The following is a 15599-nucleotide window of genomic DNA, read 5'->3' as shown; positions in this document are numbered from 1 at the left end:
TGTGAATATATCACAAAGAAAAAAGACATAGCACCTTGCAGCCATCAATGAAGTGGATAATGGAGTATCTTTAAAGAAAGATATGATTATATGAAACAGTTCAACAAAGCGTAAAGCACAATTTCCTTTTGACAGCCACCACACTTTGGTATGGTATAAGAGTTTAGTATGGTCCTCATCATTTCTCAGACAGAGTTGATGGAAAATTCAATCAGCCAAGGGAATGGACTTCAATTTGTTCACAATCTTGATAACTAACCGTAGCGCATCATTCAATCTACTGTTCATATTTTTTGCCACTACATGCTGCCGGTGTGCCAAGCAATGAACAGTTAGTATCTGGTGGGAAATTTCACACTTTAGGAGAGATGAAAAACCTCTGTATCTTCCTATCATTGAAGGGGCTCCATCAGATACACAGGGAAGAATATTACTGAGTGGGACATTATGTTCAAAAAGGAAAGACTTGAGAGTGTGAAAAATAGCTGCACCTTTTGAATCAAGTGGAAATTTCTCTGCGAACATTTCCTCACAAGGTTGAAGGTCTTTGCTGAAATACCGAACACATACCATCATCAAACATTGATTGTCCACAACAGTTATCTCATCCATTTGTACAGAAAATTCAATGATCTGATGTTTGTCATCATTGGCCATTTAATTGATGCGTCAAGAAATCATGTTATTACCAAGTGGGATCTTCTTCATAATGTTATTGGGTTTTTTGTGCATAACGGTTGACAAAACCTCTTTGATAACCAGGCGAAGTAATGTTTCTCCAATTGTGTGAGACTTCTCAGACTTAGCAAGAAGCAATGCAATGTTGTATGATGCATTCAACTTGTCATTCTCCTGCTCACTAGTTTCCTGGAGTAGCATGTTGAATGTTTGTGTTTGCTTTTTAAAAGAGGCACTCAGTTGTCATACTGAGCAACGTCGGGTGTCTCTGCTAGTTTCTTATATTTTTTCTATTGTAAAAGTCCCAATCTATGTGACAAATGAGAAACGATAAAAAGCCCCAACAAAACTGTATAAAATAACAACTATTTTAAAATTTGTTTTAAAGATTTAGTGTGTATTAGATGCATTGATCCCCCAAAAGTATCAAAATTTATTTTTCATTTAAACTAAATTTTGACTTTATAATCAAAATAAAATAATTATTTATTTTGACAAGATTTATTATCCAAAATTATGAATAATTAAAAAAATGTTCAAAAAGATATGAAAATGCTGTAAAATCTAATAATGGAGTTGAGTAGTGAAAATTTATCGTAGCCAAATTTAGAAAATGAGAGAAAAAATTATTTAGATGATTTTAAAAACAATTATTTGTATTTGAATTGCAATGGAACAAAAAATTTTAAAGTATCTTTAAAAAATAAAAAAAATTTAGAAAAATTTGGTTTTGGTTTTAGTAATTTATTTAATTTTTCTTTTTACATAACTTTTTACATAACTGTTTAAAGAACTAGGCAAGGAAGATGATAAGTGTTATCACAAGGTTTTCCATGACAACATCCAAGCTGGCAATTTAATGCTTTGTCTGTTATGGTGGGATCAAGCACATCTCAGGTCTGATCTGGGAAGCAACTCATGCTTTTTAGCTTTTATATTCCGTGAGCTTGTTTGAAATACAACTATTTTATTGCCTGTAAAAAGCATTGTTTGTAAAAAGAGTGGACTCATAGGAAAATGTAGGAAAACGAAGTTTCAAGGGCTTGAGACTTACATTAAAGGTACATGTTTGTCTATGAGTAGGCTGTTCCATTGAACGAACCAACTGGAACACTCGGTGTCATAGCCGACAGAGAGCCAGAAATAAGATGATTAACTGAGCCTAGAAAAGTATAGGACAAAGAGTGTACTGTACTTTACCACAAGAAGTGGAAGCAACTAAAGATGGAATTTAAATTTAAATGGTGGTGCTTCAGCATGACCACAGTCACATGACTGAAATGAGTAAAAGAATGTAAAAGAATAAAAAAATACACCTTTGGGGAAGGAGTTGGCCATCTTCAGCAGTATGTTGGAAATGTTAAAATTGCAAGACCGTTTTCTTTACTTTACAGCACCCCCCTCATGCATATATCTAAGTGAGATCATACTCAATGGCTTATACTGAGTCCAGGGATGATAAAATATATACTCAATGGCTTATACTGAGTCCAGGGATGATAAAATATATACTCAATGGCTTATACTGAGTCCAGGGATGATAAAATAAAATTTTGTGTATTTTTAGCAAAAAGGTGGTTTGTTGGTCAAGCTTAATAGAAAACATGAGTGCCTGGAGAGTAAGAGTGTATGTACAAGCTATATATTGTCTTACAGTACCCATATATTGTCTTACAGTACCATATATTGTCTTACAGTACCTAAGCAGCTAAAGTATGCTGCTTAGCCAATAAATAATTAGGTGCTAGAATAAGAATAGGCTGGGCAAAATTCAGAGAGCTCTTACCTCTGCTGGTGACAAAGGCAGACTGTATGACGCATGTGTATGAACAGCCATGCTACATGGCAGTGAAACATGGGCCGTGACTGCTGAGGACATGTGTAAGCTCGCAAGGAATGAAGCCAGTATGCTCCGATGGATATGTAAGGTCAGTGTGCATACACAACAGTGTGTAAGTACCTTGAGAGAAAAGTTGGACCTAAGAAGCATCAGTTGTGGTGTGCAAGAGAGACGATTGCGCTGGTATGGTCATGTGGTGAGAATGGATGAGGATAGCTGTGTGAAAAAGTGCCACACCCTAACAGTTGAGGGAACCTGTGGGAGAGGTAGGCCCAGGAAGACCTGGGATTAGGTGGTGAGGCAAGACCTTCGAACATTGGGCCTCACCGAGGCGATGACTACTGACCGAGACCTTTGGAAATATGCTGTGCGTGAGAAAACCCAGCAAGCCAAGTGAGACCACAATCTGAGGCATCTGCCAGCTCACTTATGCGTACCTTTCCTTCATTGGACACTAAACTCTGTTTGTCAAGACCTGTTAAGGCAAATGAAATCGATCCAAATTCGATGACTGGCACCTGTGCCATTGGAGCGCTAACAGCACCGTTTGAGTGTGATTATTGCCAGTGCAGCTATCTGGCTTCCATGCTGGTGGCATGTAAATAGCACCATTTGAGCATTATCATTGCCAGCATCGCCTTGCTGGCACTTGAGCCAGTGGCACGTGAAGGAACATTTGAGTGAGGTCGTTGCTAGTGCCACTGTATTATTAGCGCTGTAAGTGTATTTGCTTATGCATGTATATATGTGCTGTGGTGTACTGTGATGTGCTGCGCACGCATGTGTGTATCTTGCAAAAATACTTCACTGATCTCAGTTTGTCAAACTATGGCAATATCATAGATTTTAAAGTTTATATATGAATCAGGATGATGTGAAGGTGTGTGGCTTAGTGCTTAGAGTATTCAGCCCACAATTGTAAGATCATGAGTTTGATTCTCAGTGGTGTGTTGTATTCTTGAGCAAGACACTTTACTTCATGTTGCTCCAGTCCACTCAACTAGCAAAAATTAGTTGTACCTCTAACTCAAAAGGGCCAGCCTTTTCACATTGTGTGTCATGCTGAATCTCCTTGAGAACTACATTAAAGGTGCATGTGTGTCTATGAGTAGGCTGTTCCATTGATCGAACCAACTGGAACGCTCTGTGTCATAGTCAACAGAGAGCCAGAAATAAGATGATATAACAAATTAGTAAGGTTTATAAAATCAAGTAATTTTTATTGTGTAAGAAATATGACTTCATGATGTCATCAACAAACAAAGAAAACTAATGAACAAACTTATATGTTTATAGGTGTTAAGCAATTTTTAAAAACTGATCTTAAAATTTCAAGATCATTTAATATCAACTGTTTTTGTTTTTCTGTCTTTTTCTCTTTCTCTTAATTGCACTTCCTTTCTCTCTCCCTCTTTCTTCTACTTTCTTTCTCTCTGTCTCTTTCTTGTACTTCCTTTCACTTTCTTGTACTTCCTTTCTCTTTCTTGTACTTCCTTTCTCTCTCTCTTTCTTGTACTTCCTTTCTCTCTCTCTTTCTTGTACTTCCTTTCTCTCTCTCTTTCTTGTACTTCCCTTTTCTCTCTCTTTTTTGTACTTCCTTTCTATCTCTCTTTCTTGTACTTCCCTTTTCCCTCTCTTTTTGTACTTCCTTTCTATCTCTCTTTCTTGTACTTCCTTTCTCTCTCTCTTTCTTGTACTTCCTTTTTCTCTTTCTTTCTTGTACTTCCTCTCACTCTCTCTTTCTTGTACTCCCTTCCTCTCTCTCTCTCTTTCTTGTACTTCCTTCCTCTCTCTCTATTTCTTGTACTTCCTTTCTCTCTCTCTCTTTCTTGTACTTCCTTCCTCTCTCTCTCTCTCTCTCTCTCTCTCTCTCTCTCTCTCTCTCTCTCTCTCTCTCTCTCTCTCTCGTACTTCCTTTCTCTCTCTCTTTCTTTCTTGTACTTCCTTTCTCTCTCTCTCTTTCTTGTACTTCCTTCCTTCCTCTCTCTCTCTCTCTCTCTCTTGTACTTCCTTTCTCTCTCTCTCTTTCTTGTACTTCCTTTCTCTCTCTCTCTTTCTTGTACTTCCTTTCTCTCTCTTCTTGTACTTCCTCTCTCTCTCTCTCTCCTCCTTATACTTCATTTCTCTCTCTCTCTCTTTCTTGTACTTCCTTTCTCTCTCTCTTTCTTGTACTTCATTTCTCTCTCTCTCTAAAGCAGTGGTCCTCAACAATTTTTTACCTATAGACCCCCTTTCATTACAATTTTATTCTGGTGGACGCCACAGAGCCATTTGATGTTTAAAAACTAGTTTCATAGAAACTTCTTTCAAAATTCCTATTGTGTTTCTCACACATTAACTTGTGTAGGTTGAACTATGTAAAACGTTAGAGAAAGAAACCTGTTTCTTCTAATCAATACATCTAAAGCAAAAGTTGTTCATAGACCCTTAATATACTACTGTGGATCCCCAACTTACTATTTGGCTTGTGCGCCCCCCACCCAATCTTGTATGGACCCACAGGGGTCAAAGGACCCCTTGTTGAGAACTACTGCTCTAAATAAAAGGCTCTACTATCTGTACATCATAACTAAAGATCAAAAATATACATAATTGGTCAAAGGGGAATAACTTAAATAAACCAATGGTATGTTTTATGTGCAAATTCTTTTCTTTCATTCTTTTACTTGTTTCAGTCATTTGATTGCGGCCATGCTGGAGCACCACCTTAAAGGGTATTTTAGTCAAAGAAACTGACCCCAGGACTTATCCTCTGTAAGTGTAGTACATATTCTACTGGTTTCTTTTGCCAAACTACTAAGTTATGGGATGTAAACACACCAATATCGGTTGTCAAGCGATGGTGGGGGAAAGACACAGACACGAAGACACACACACATAGATATATACATTTATATATATATGTGTGTGTGTGTGTGTGTATAAGAACACACATACACACACACACACACACACACACACACACACACAGAGGACAGGCTTCTTCCAGTTTTCACTTGTATGGCGTTGGTCGGTTGAGACTATTCTAGAAGACACTGACTCAAGGTGCCGCGCATGGGACTGAACCCGGAACTATGGGCTGGAAAGCAAACTTCTTACCACACAGCCACTGCTGACCCTATGAACACGGCCCACTCCTAGAAAGAAAATAAAATTCAAATAACATTTGGAAGCGATTCGCAAAAAAGAGTGGGGGTTGGTGAAAGGCTTTTGTATCATCATCGTTTAATGGATTGGATGGTCTGACCAGATCTGATGGTTTTTAAGATCTGTGTTGTGCTCCAAACGTTGAATTGGAAGTAGAAAATTTAAAACATTTGCATAGAATTACAAAGTTATTTCCCTTGTAAACGCTTAGTGTTGAACATAAGATTTAATTAAAGATTATATATTTAAAAAAAATTTGATTTTCCTCCAATGGAGCAGGAAATATCTGTATCTTATTAAAAAACAAAAACAGGAAATAACTTGGTTTATGAAGTGACAATCAATTTGTAGCGATGTTAGCTGTCAAGAACCGAATTTGAAAGGGAAAGTTTGTTGTTGGAGTTACCAATAGCATAAAGTAAGTATATGTGTGAATGTTTGTATGCTGATATTACTTTATGCATAAATGTTTATTATATACATATATATCTGTATTAAAAAAATGTGTGTATATCTAATAAAAGCAATATTCTCAGTGGAAAAAAAGAAAAACGAATTTATAATTTGTAGATAATTATAAATAATAAACGGTTCAAGGGAAATAACTCAGTTTTTAGACTGCATAAAATGTTATCTCCCTTGTATACAAACATTTTTTTTTTTAGTTAGTCAAATGTGGAAAAAGCAGTTCACATAGCATTTGTAAGCCCTTATGAACTGAGAACAGTGCTATTGTTGATGTTTATTTAGTCTACGTGGTCCCACTGCGGGACACCTTGGGGAAGAGGCATCTATTATAGATAGCCTCGGCCTTGTGAGTGGATTTTGTAGACGGAAACTGAAAGAAAAACACAAAGACACACACACACCCGCTTGACAACCGGTGTTGTTATGTTTGCGTCCCTGTAACATAGCAGTTCGGCAAAAGAAGTTGAGAGAATAAGAACCAGGCTTAAAAATGTACTATGGTCGATTCATTCCACTGAAATTCTTCAAGGCGGTGATTACCTATATATAATATAAATAATAATAATAATAATAATAGTATTTTATAGGCTTAAAGCTTATAAGCGATCACCGCGCAATGCCTAAAGAAAATAGTTAAATAAAGGGGCATATAAGTCCTCGACGGAAAACCTACTTTTTTTTTCCATCGAGGGCTTATATGCCCCTTTATTAAACTATTTTCTTCCGCCATTGCATAGTGATCGCTTATAAGTTTTAAGCTTACAAAATACTATTATTATTATTTACAGAATTGTAAAAATCAACGCTGCTTAACAAAAACCATCGTAGTAAAAGCATATAATATAAAGTATAACACAAGCACAGGTCTGGCTGTGTGGCTGAGAAACTTCTTTTCAAGCCATTTGATCTTGAGTTCAGTCCCACTGCGCGGCACCTTTGTGGAAAATTGGACTTCTTGCTTTTGCTGACTCATCAAACATATTCGTATATGTGTATCGCTTGATCCCGGTGCTGGTTTCTCTACGTTCGCGCAATCTAGCAGTTCTGCAAAAGAGATTGATTGGATGAGTACTAGGCTTGAAAAAAAGAAGATACCGGGGTCAATTTATTCGACTAAGCCCGTCAAAGCGGTGTTCCAGCATGACCGCAGTCCACTGACTGAGAGAAGTAAAAGATAAAAGAATAGATATAAAGGGATAAGAAACTGGTGGATTGAAAACCGATGAAATAATAATTCACGAAAGAGTTTAAAGAGGAAGTCAGATGTTTGAAGGTGACGGGAAGAGGAGAGGCAAGGTGTGTGAGATAGAGAGGCTAAGTGGAGCATCTATACATCTTGCTCTTTGGATGTTGCATAGTGATTGAAGCGTGTTTGGACGAGTCGATTTTTGTTATGTACGGCAAGGTTGGCATTAATAACTTTAGTGCTTCCTACCTCACCGACTTGCTAAGGGTCTCGGCGAGGTGCGGCGTAAAGATGATAACAGCAACAGAACTTTAGGAAGCGCTGAATGGTTGCACGAGTCACGAAGATTTATTTCGCGATCTCTTGGCAGACGTTTATCGTAACTGGCAGCAGTTTGGGAACAAATCTTAATTATTAGAGCCGAGGCATGGTAGCGCTGCTTACAAAGGACGCTGACAAGAGGGACAGTCGGAGGTAACTTTCGGCCAATAACTGTGCCCAACTTTAAAGTTTTGGCCAAAGTGTTAACGAAGAAGTTGGGACTTGTTGAGGAAGCTCTAGAAGTCAACGAAAGCGGACTGGGTTTCGGATGAAAAACTACTGCAGGCGCAGGTCTGGCTGCGTACTTAAGAAGTTCACGTTGCAACTACGTGGTTTCGAGTTTAGTTTCACTGTGTAGTACCTAGGCCAAATATCTTTTACAATAACTCCGAATTGATCAATGCCTTATGAGTGAAAACTGTGTGGAAGCCCATCGTATATATGTATATATGTTTGTGTGTGTGTTTGTGTTTGTTCCATTCCCACTACTTGATAATCGGTGTTTTTCTTTTTGCGTGTCTCGATTCAACAGAACAGATCGATAGAATAAACACCAGGCTTAAAAAATAAGTCCTGGGGTCGATTGTTCGACTAAACCCTTCAAGACTGTACTCCAGCATGGCCACAGTCCCGGCGACTGAGAAAAGTAAAAAGTGAAGGATTTATAACTCCAGAACTGGCAGTGCTATCAAGGGGCATTACTGGATCGAGATAAACACAGAAGTGCCGTTAGATGGGGCTGTCCGAGACGTTCTGCGCATACTCATTCAGTGTCCGGGTATTATTGAGGTGTAGAGTTCGGTTGAGGAATTGCTGCCTTGTGTGTGAAAGGTCCAGCTGTCGACCGTGTCGCGTGATGGCTGCCCTGCCACCCTCCTTTCACTGGGCACACAAGACAGTTTTCTTATGTATAAACCAGCTATTGTTGGCGAGGCTCGTCTTTCTACAGCTCGTCTCCTTGACGGAGTTGCAGTCCTGCGTGAAACAAATATCAAGGCTGGGCATCTAGCATCTAGAAAGTCGACAATTATTCACCGCCCTCTCTTAGTTGGGCGACAGGATTAGTGGATTTTGCACTCTTGCAACCCATAGATGATTAATGTCAAGGTAGAGAGATGGCGTTCTTCGATGAAAACGAAAGAGGTAATCCGTTTCGGAGGAGTTCTGCATCAGGGATTGCCATGAGTAACTTCTAGAATTTCTTGATCTGGCAATGCAAGCGAGGGGCACCATCAATTTCAGGTAAACTTTACAGGCACGAAAGTGTCGTCAAACAAGCCTGCTCAAGATGCCTGCAAAGCGACGAAACCTATCTCTACACACTTGTTTAGTGTCCAGGTGTTGCGAACATGTGATGTTATATTGAAAAGTTGCTGTTGATTGTGGGATGATTCTGGATATCAACCGAATACGTCATCGTCATTGCTCTTTAACTGCTTTTCTCTGTTGCGCAGCCACAGGGAAAGTTTTCACACGGTGGATGTGGTTGAAATGTCTGACGACTGATTTTCCTCTTTGGTTAAGCCCTCATCAAGTAATTCAAGTTTCACTTGATAAGGAAGATGAAGATGGAGACAGAAATGCTGTCCTCGAATATTTTTGAAGTAAAAAGAATATCACAAACTACTTCTGGGTTCTGTTGGTTTCATTTAAACAGAATATGACAACCGAGTTTTGTAGGGTTTGAATGTTTTCAAGACAACGCGAAATTATTTCCTATAAAATCGAGATGGATTCAAGTTAATTTATCAATAATATATTGGGCATGAAAATGGAAGAAAAGAAAGAAGAAGGTTCGTACTGTTGCAAACAGCACAGCCACAGCTACGATCACACTACCAACAGCAGCCCCAACTACAAAACTAACAACAGCTGTCACAACAAAACCATCGGTAGCAACAGAAGGTCTCAGAGACTGAGGAAAAAGAAAGAGGCTAAGCGAGTTTAGTATATAAAGGAAATGCAAATTTTCCAAAACTCTGTGGGAGGAAGAAAGATCTGAGAGACTCATCAGTCGTAAGTAAGCTGAAGAAGAATTCCTCAAGAAGAACAACAGTAACATTCTTAGGGGATAAGCATAGACTTGAATGTTATCAAAGATGGAGCTCCTGTATAAGAGCTTGAAACAAAGGAGTCAACATGGAAAGAAGTCAAAGTTGTAGAGAAAGCATGGTTCAGAATTTGCCCCAGGACCAAGTGAACTAACTTAAAATGTTTACAAAAGATGACAGCTGCAATAGACTATGTAAATTTTTACAGAGAGTAAGATGCTGTTCCTCTGTAATACGTAGATTCTTAGGTCTCCAGCAGATGCAATTGTGGCGGTAAATTGAGCCATTTAATTAAAATGTAGCTCCATCCCTCCAAACAATTGTTGTTGGAAAGTGTGCTTCTTCTACACATTTTGACAAGTACAAATCGCTAAACTCTACTCTTCGGTTCAGATCATCTTCATTGAAAGCATGGACTATTCTTGGAATGTAACTTTTCCAATGATAGTGCTTCAAAATTCGGTGGAAGCTTGATATTTTAAAATGCTTTTCAAATTTTATATAGAAAAGAAGTAGCATTCCTGTTCACCATTCAATCCTAAGCAACTTTTGGCATAATCAACGGAACAATATTACAGAAACATTGATATGAAGTGCAAAAGAAATAAACCTACATCTAGAGTTTATTTTTGTCATACTCAAACACTGACTCTCATTGAAACCACTGTACATTCCTTTGTTGTGAGCTGCCAGTTCCACTATGAACTTTCACTCGAGTGATTTTTTGGGCAAACAGGTATGACATTCAATAATTGGAGCAGTATGTCGACAAAAATGAATTACTCTAGATTCCATAAAAAAAATTCAAAGCTTCTGCAAAGATCAAGCAATTGGAAACTAAGTCAGGAGATATGGATTTCCCTTATGCTTGAAGTGAAACAGGCAAAATAATGTTGATCAAAATAATTCTGACAAAATGCTCGTTCTCTCAAGCAAATTGTTACTACTGTGTCTATATTTAGAATTGTTGCAACATTTTAGGAATGCTCATTCTGTTTTTAAGCTCCCGAATGACCTTACACACAGTTGAAGTCCAGTGTGCAATATTCATAAAGGACGAGGACAGGCAGAGATTTTGAAGCAGTTTCTGCAGAAAGTATGATTGGATAATGTATTTAAGAGAGTTGTATTTAAGGCCCTCAATCGCACTTTACAAGATAGATAGATAGATAGATAGATAGATAGATGGATAGATAGATAGATAGATACACCTCAGACACCAGCAGAAATAACCGGTGTTTCCTTGGGGGCCGAATATGTAAAAACATGTTCGTTGAACTTAAATTATTTATTTTGTGGAATATCTCGAGGTACACACATAAAACTATATATAATAGTATATTATATCTAAGAGGTAACAAGAGTTAAGAATTAACACTAATCTTACCCTCTGGAGACGAGAAGGAAAATAGCTTTCTACTAATATGAGAGCTGCACTTATAGAGATGCCTCAGTAGCCCAGTTTGCAAAAGTTTTCTTCAGTTTGGGCCAATGATCAGCTACAAGTTGACACTGCTAGTGGAAATATCAAAATACCCCATCCTTCAAAAAATTGTGGAGCAGTCATCAAAAAATCTCAAGAAATGTCCTAGCCTCTTACTGAATTATGGAAATCATGAGTGGGTTTCTGAACGAAGCATCTTAGGTTCCAACAATAATATTGTACAGAATACAAATGCACTCACCATTCAACAGTTGTCAATCAAATACAGTGGATATTATTCATATCCAGCAGCTGATGTTAACGAAGCTACCAACTATCCAGTAGAGTTTATCAATTCACGTCAGCCCGCTAGTGCCTCTTCTCACAATCAGCACGTGAAAATAGGACTACCTTATGTGTTGGATGCACCAATACGTACCAATATTTTCTAATGGCACAACAGTAGCTGTAAAAACGTTTATGCACCATTATGAGTGGTTTCGAAAATTGAAATTGAGATATATTCCAGTCACATGTTCTCTTCATCCCATCAGATATTCTATCTCAGTTCCTGCGCCCTAACTTTCAAGTGGCACTGTCTTTATGACTATCAACAAGTCTTGTTCTTTTTCTTTATGATCATCATATCTTAACAAGGATATTCTTTTACAGTTGTTATAACTGAACTGACAAATCAATGTTTCTCTTATGGTCGACACTATGTTGCATGATCACGTGTTTCGTTATATCGGAATATAGTACTACAGAAAAAGAAATGTCGACCACCTTTGAGCTCTTGCTGAATAAAACATTTCTGATAGAATTGTTTTCGTTTTGTGCATTGCGTATCAATTTGAGATTGCAAGAAAATATGTAAAGTAAAACACATGGTGTGTTCTTGAATTACAAAATTAGCATTCTCAATAAATACAGCATCATATATCATAAAAAGATGAGAAAATTCAACTTTAGGCATTTATCTACGTTGCAATGAGATTATATGTAAATAAAATTATATCCAAAAAGCATCACCCCTCCCCCGCACCCCAAAAAACTTGCAATAAATTAAATAATTTAATGTCAAGAGAGAAATATCTTGAAGCACACACATAAAACTATAAATAATGGCATGTAAATATTGGACAGAAAGAAAAATCGAAAGAAGCTCGCTGAATACAAACCTACATCTACTGTAGACATAACAGGAGGCCTACCACTGTGTCAAAGAAACCCTTCGGATTGCTGCATCCATTTTAGAAACTTTATTTTTATCAGCGAGAATTATATGTAGCTGACGTCATAAGAATTTGTAAACTTTCGAGAGAACAGGAATAATTCTTATTTGGAATATCCCGAAGCACACACAGGAGATGTGGGTTCGAGTCTTACGGGCATCCTTCGACATTTTCTATCCAAAAGAGTTGTTCAACTCAATACTTATATGCTATTGTATATTGTTTTATGTGTGTGCCTCGAGATATTCCCAAAAATAAATGATTCAACGCACATAATTTCACATATTTGGCTCCAGAGGAAACACCGGTTATCTCTGCTGGTATCTATCTATCTATCTATCTATCTATCTATCTATCTATCTATCTATCTATCTATCTATCTATCTATCTATCTATCTGTCTGTCTGTCTGTCTGTTTGTCTGAGAGTGCTTATATATATATATATATATATATATATATATATATATATATATATATATATATATATATATATATATATATATATATTTATATATATATATATATATATATATATATATATATATATATATAAGCACTCTATATATGCTTTACGACAGTGTTGTAGCTTAAAAAAATTGCAAATATCTTTTACTATCGGTTTTGATTTTCTTATTTTCATAATAACAGTCTTCTACAACAATAGCGCCAACAGCCATAACAACACCAATGACAATATAGAATAACATTCAGCAAAAAGCAATCACAACACTGAACAGTACGATGTTGACAGTGTCAAATGAGTTAAAGTTAAGGACTGAACAGCGATCATAAATCGCATAAATACATGAGTATGGGAAACAATAATATTATACTATTAACACAAAAAGACCTATTTGATGCAGTTTCTGAATAGTCAATCGAAAACCAAGACAATCAACCGAACATCCATTCTCAAATGTATCATCGTATTTGTTTCTTCTAATAAAACAATTTCATAGTATCGAATGAAATTTGATTCTGAAACAATAAACAAATTTTTTGATACAAGTCACTTTCACTAAATTATGTATATCCAATGAAAAAATAACTCTTTCCTCCTTTTTGCATCTTTTTGATTACTCTTTCGTTTTCCAAATTTTTAACCTTCCTCTTTTTCTATATATTTCGTTCTCGCTTTTTCTCGTTTTTTCCCTCATTATATTTTTAGTTCGTTATGCCATGTGAACTGTGCCTGATGATTGTGCCGAGATGTCTGACGTGTTATAAAACGTTGTTTGGCATGTTCTCTGCACATGAAACTAGTAGCAGCACATAAAAACATGTCCGAATGAGAAGCAGTAGAGTAATTAGATAAAGATAGTTATGGCCGTTTTATGGGGTTACTCGGGTTTCAGGTTCATGAAGCGCTTAGTTTTACGGCGTCTCTTCAGACCCTAATGGCCGGTAGCCTATAACTTCCCTTCAAAGTGGATGAAGAAAAGACCTCGTAGTTAGTTGTTGAACGCCTCCCTACACTTTGAAGAGAGGTTATAGGTCACTGGCTATTAAGGTCTGAAACGATGGTGTAAAGCTAAGCGCTTTATGGACATGAAACCCGAGGTAATCCCATAGACCGGCCTTAACAACCTTGATCTAATATGTACCTTTCTCATTCCCCCACTCTCTCTCTCTCTCTCTATATATATATATATATATATATATATATATATATATATATATATATATATATATATATATATATAAAGGGCATTAACTATGTAGTAATGCCTCACGCTTAGAGGGACTAAATAAGTAAAAAACTACCAAAAAATAAGCAACATATTTACCAGGAAAAAAATGATGAATTTTTTTTCATTATGAGGTTTTTTTCACGCTGACTACTTGATAAATTCTTATAAAGATTTTATCCTATATTATATTATAAATAATTAGAATATATTCAGTGCTGAATATTATTCTGTATAAGCACATGTTACTGAGATGCAATCGGATAAATTCAAATCTCTCTCACGGATATATAATTATGAACAGAAGTCATCGTACTGTGTTGGGTACATCGTGGTATGTTGATTCTTGTTTATTTTTATGTGTCTCGACCATACGTGTACTGATGAACAAAATATGCAGGTTACTTCACAGTTTTTCTGTATTGATTGAGAAACCAGTGGTTTACCGTTAAGTTAAATGTTTTTAAGAGATTAATTTTGAAAGCTGCATTTCCTCGCTTTCGGTAAATATGTTGCTTATTTTTTGGTAGTTTTTGAATTATTTAGTCCCTCTAAGCGTGAGGCATTACTACATAGTTAATGCGCTTTATATAAATTATATATATTTATGGAAAAAATGATGAATGTTTTTTCATTATGAGGTATTTTTCACGCTGACTACTTGATAAATTCTTATAAAGATTTTATCCTATATTATATTATATATATACACACACACACACACACACACACACACACACACACACACACACACACACACACATATATATATATATATATATATATATATATATATATATATATATATATATATATATATATATATATATATATATGTGTGTGTGTGTGTGTGTGTGTGTGTGTGTGTGTGTGTATATATACATATATGTATGTGTGCATGTGTGTGTCTATGCACGCACACACACATATACACAAAAACACACATATGTTTATCTCACATAACTATATACTTTATGTAAATACATACTTTATAGAAATATGTACTTTACGATCTATGCCTTATATAGAGAGTCTATTCTTTCTTTTATTTTCTTATGGGTTTCTGCGTAAAGGCTGTGGGGCACCGCCAGTAAATATACATTTTATGCAGATATATGTTTTATTTTATATACCTACTTAATATAAATATGTACGTAAGGGTACTATCAATGGGTGAAATAGATTTTCCATGGACAGAGGAGGTTTCCGTTGTTTTAATAAAACTGCGAGGAAAATAGCTCTTCTCGGAGTCAAAATAGTACCAATCATTTTGCAATGCTTGTCTCCAATGACGTAGAGATGTCTCACTATCATTTCATTTCTTGATCTATTTTGTATTCTATAAAATCTTATCAAGGCTGAAAGTAAATCAGAACAATCAGTTTGAAGGTTAGACGGCTATCGTCTGACAAGGTGAGGCAATCACCACCATCATACGTATATATTTATATAGGCGCAGGCGTAGAAGTGTGGTAAGAAGCGAGCTGGCAGAAACGTTAGCAAGCCGGGCGAAATGCTTAGCCGGTATTCGTCGAGGTCGAGGTCGACTTTGCCTTTCATC

The 15599-nt window shown here is 36.6% G+C and overlaps 1 protein-coding gene across 1 annotated transcript; it reads right to left on the bottom strand.

Annotated features, from left to right (window-relative positions):
* Window positions 1–207: 207 nt before the first annotated feature.
* Window positions 208–657, bottom strand: LOC149131501 (protein ZBED8-like). The gene has a single exon (XM_089339501.1). The coding sequence runs from the start codon at window positions 655–657 to the stop codon at window positions 208–210; it is 450 nt and encodes a 149-aa protein (XP_089195627.1).
* Window positions 658–15599: the final 14942 nt, after the last annotated feature.

This window comes from Octopus bimaculoides, chromosome 21 (genome assembly GCF_046866305.1).
Source record: "Octopus bimaculoides isolate indiv1 chromosome 21, ASM4686630v1, whole genome shotgun sequence".
Classification (NCBI taxonomy): Eukaryota; Metazoa; Mollusca; class Cephalopoda; order Octopoda; family Octopodidae; genus Octopus; species Octopus bimaculoides.
The sequence above is the reverse complement of the archived record's forward strand: the minus strand, read 5'-3'. Positions and strand labels throughout refer to the sequence as shown.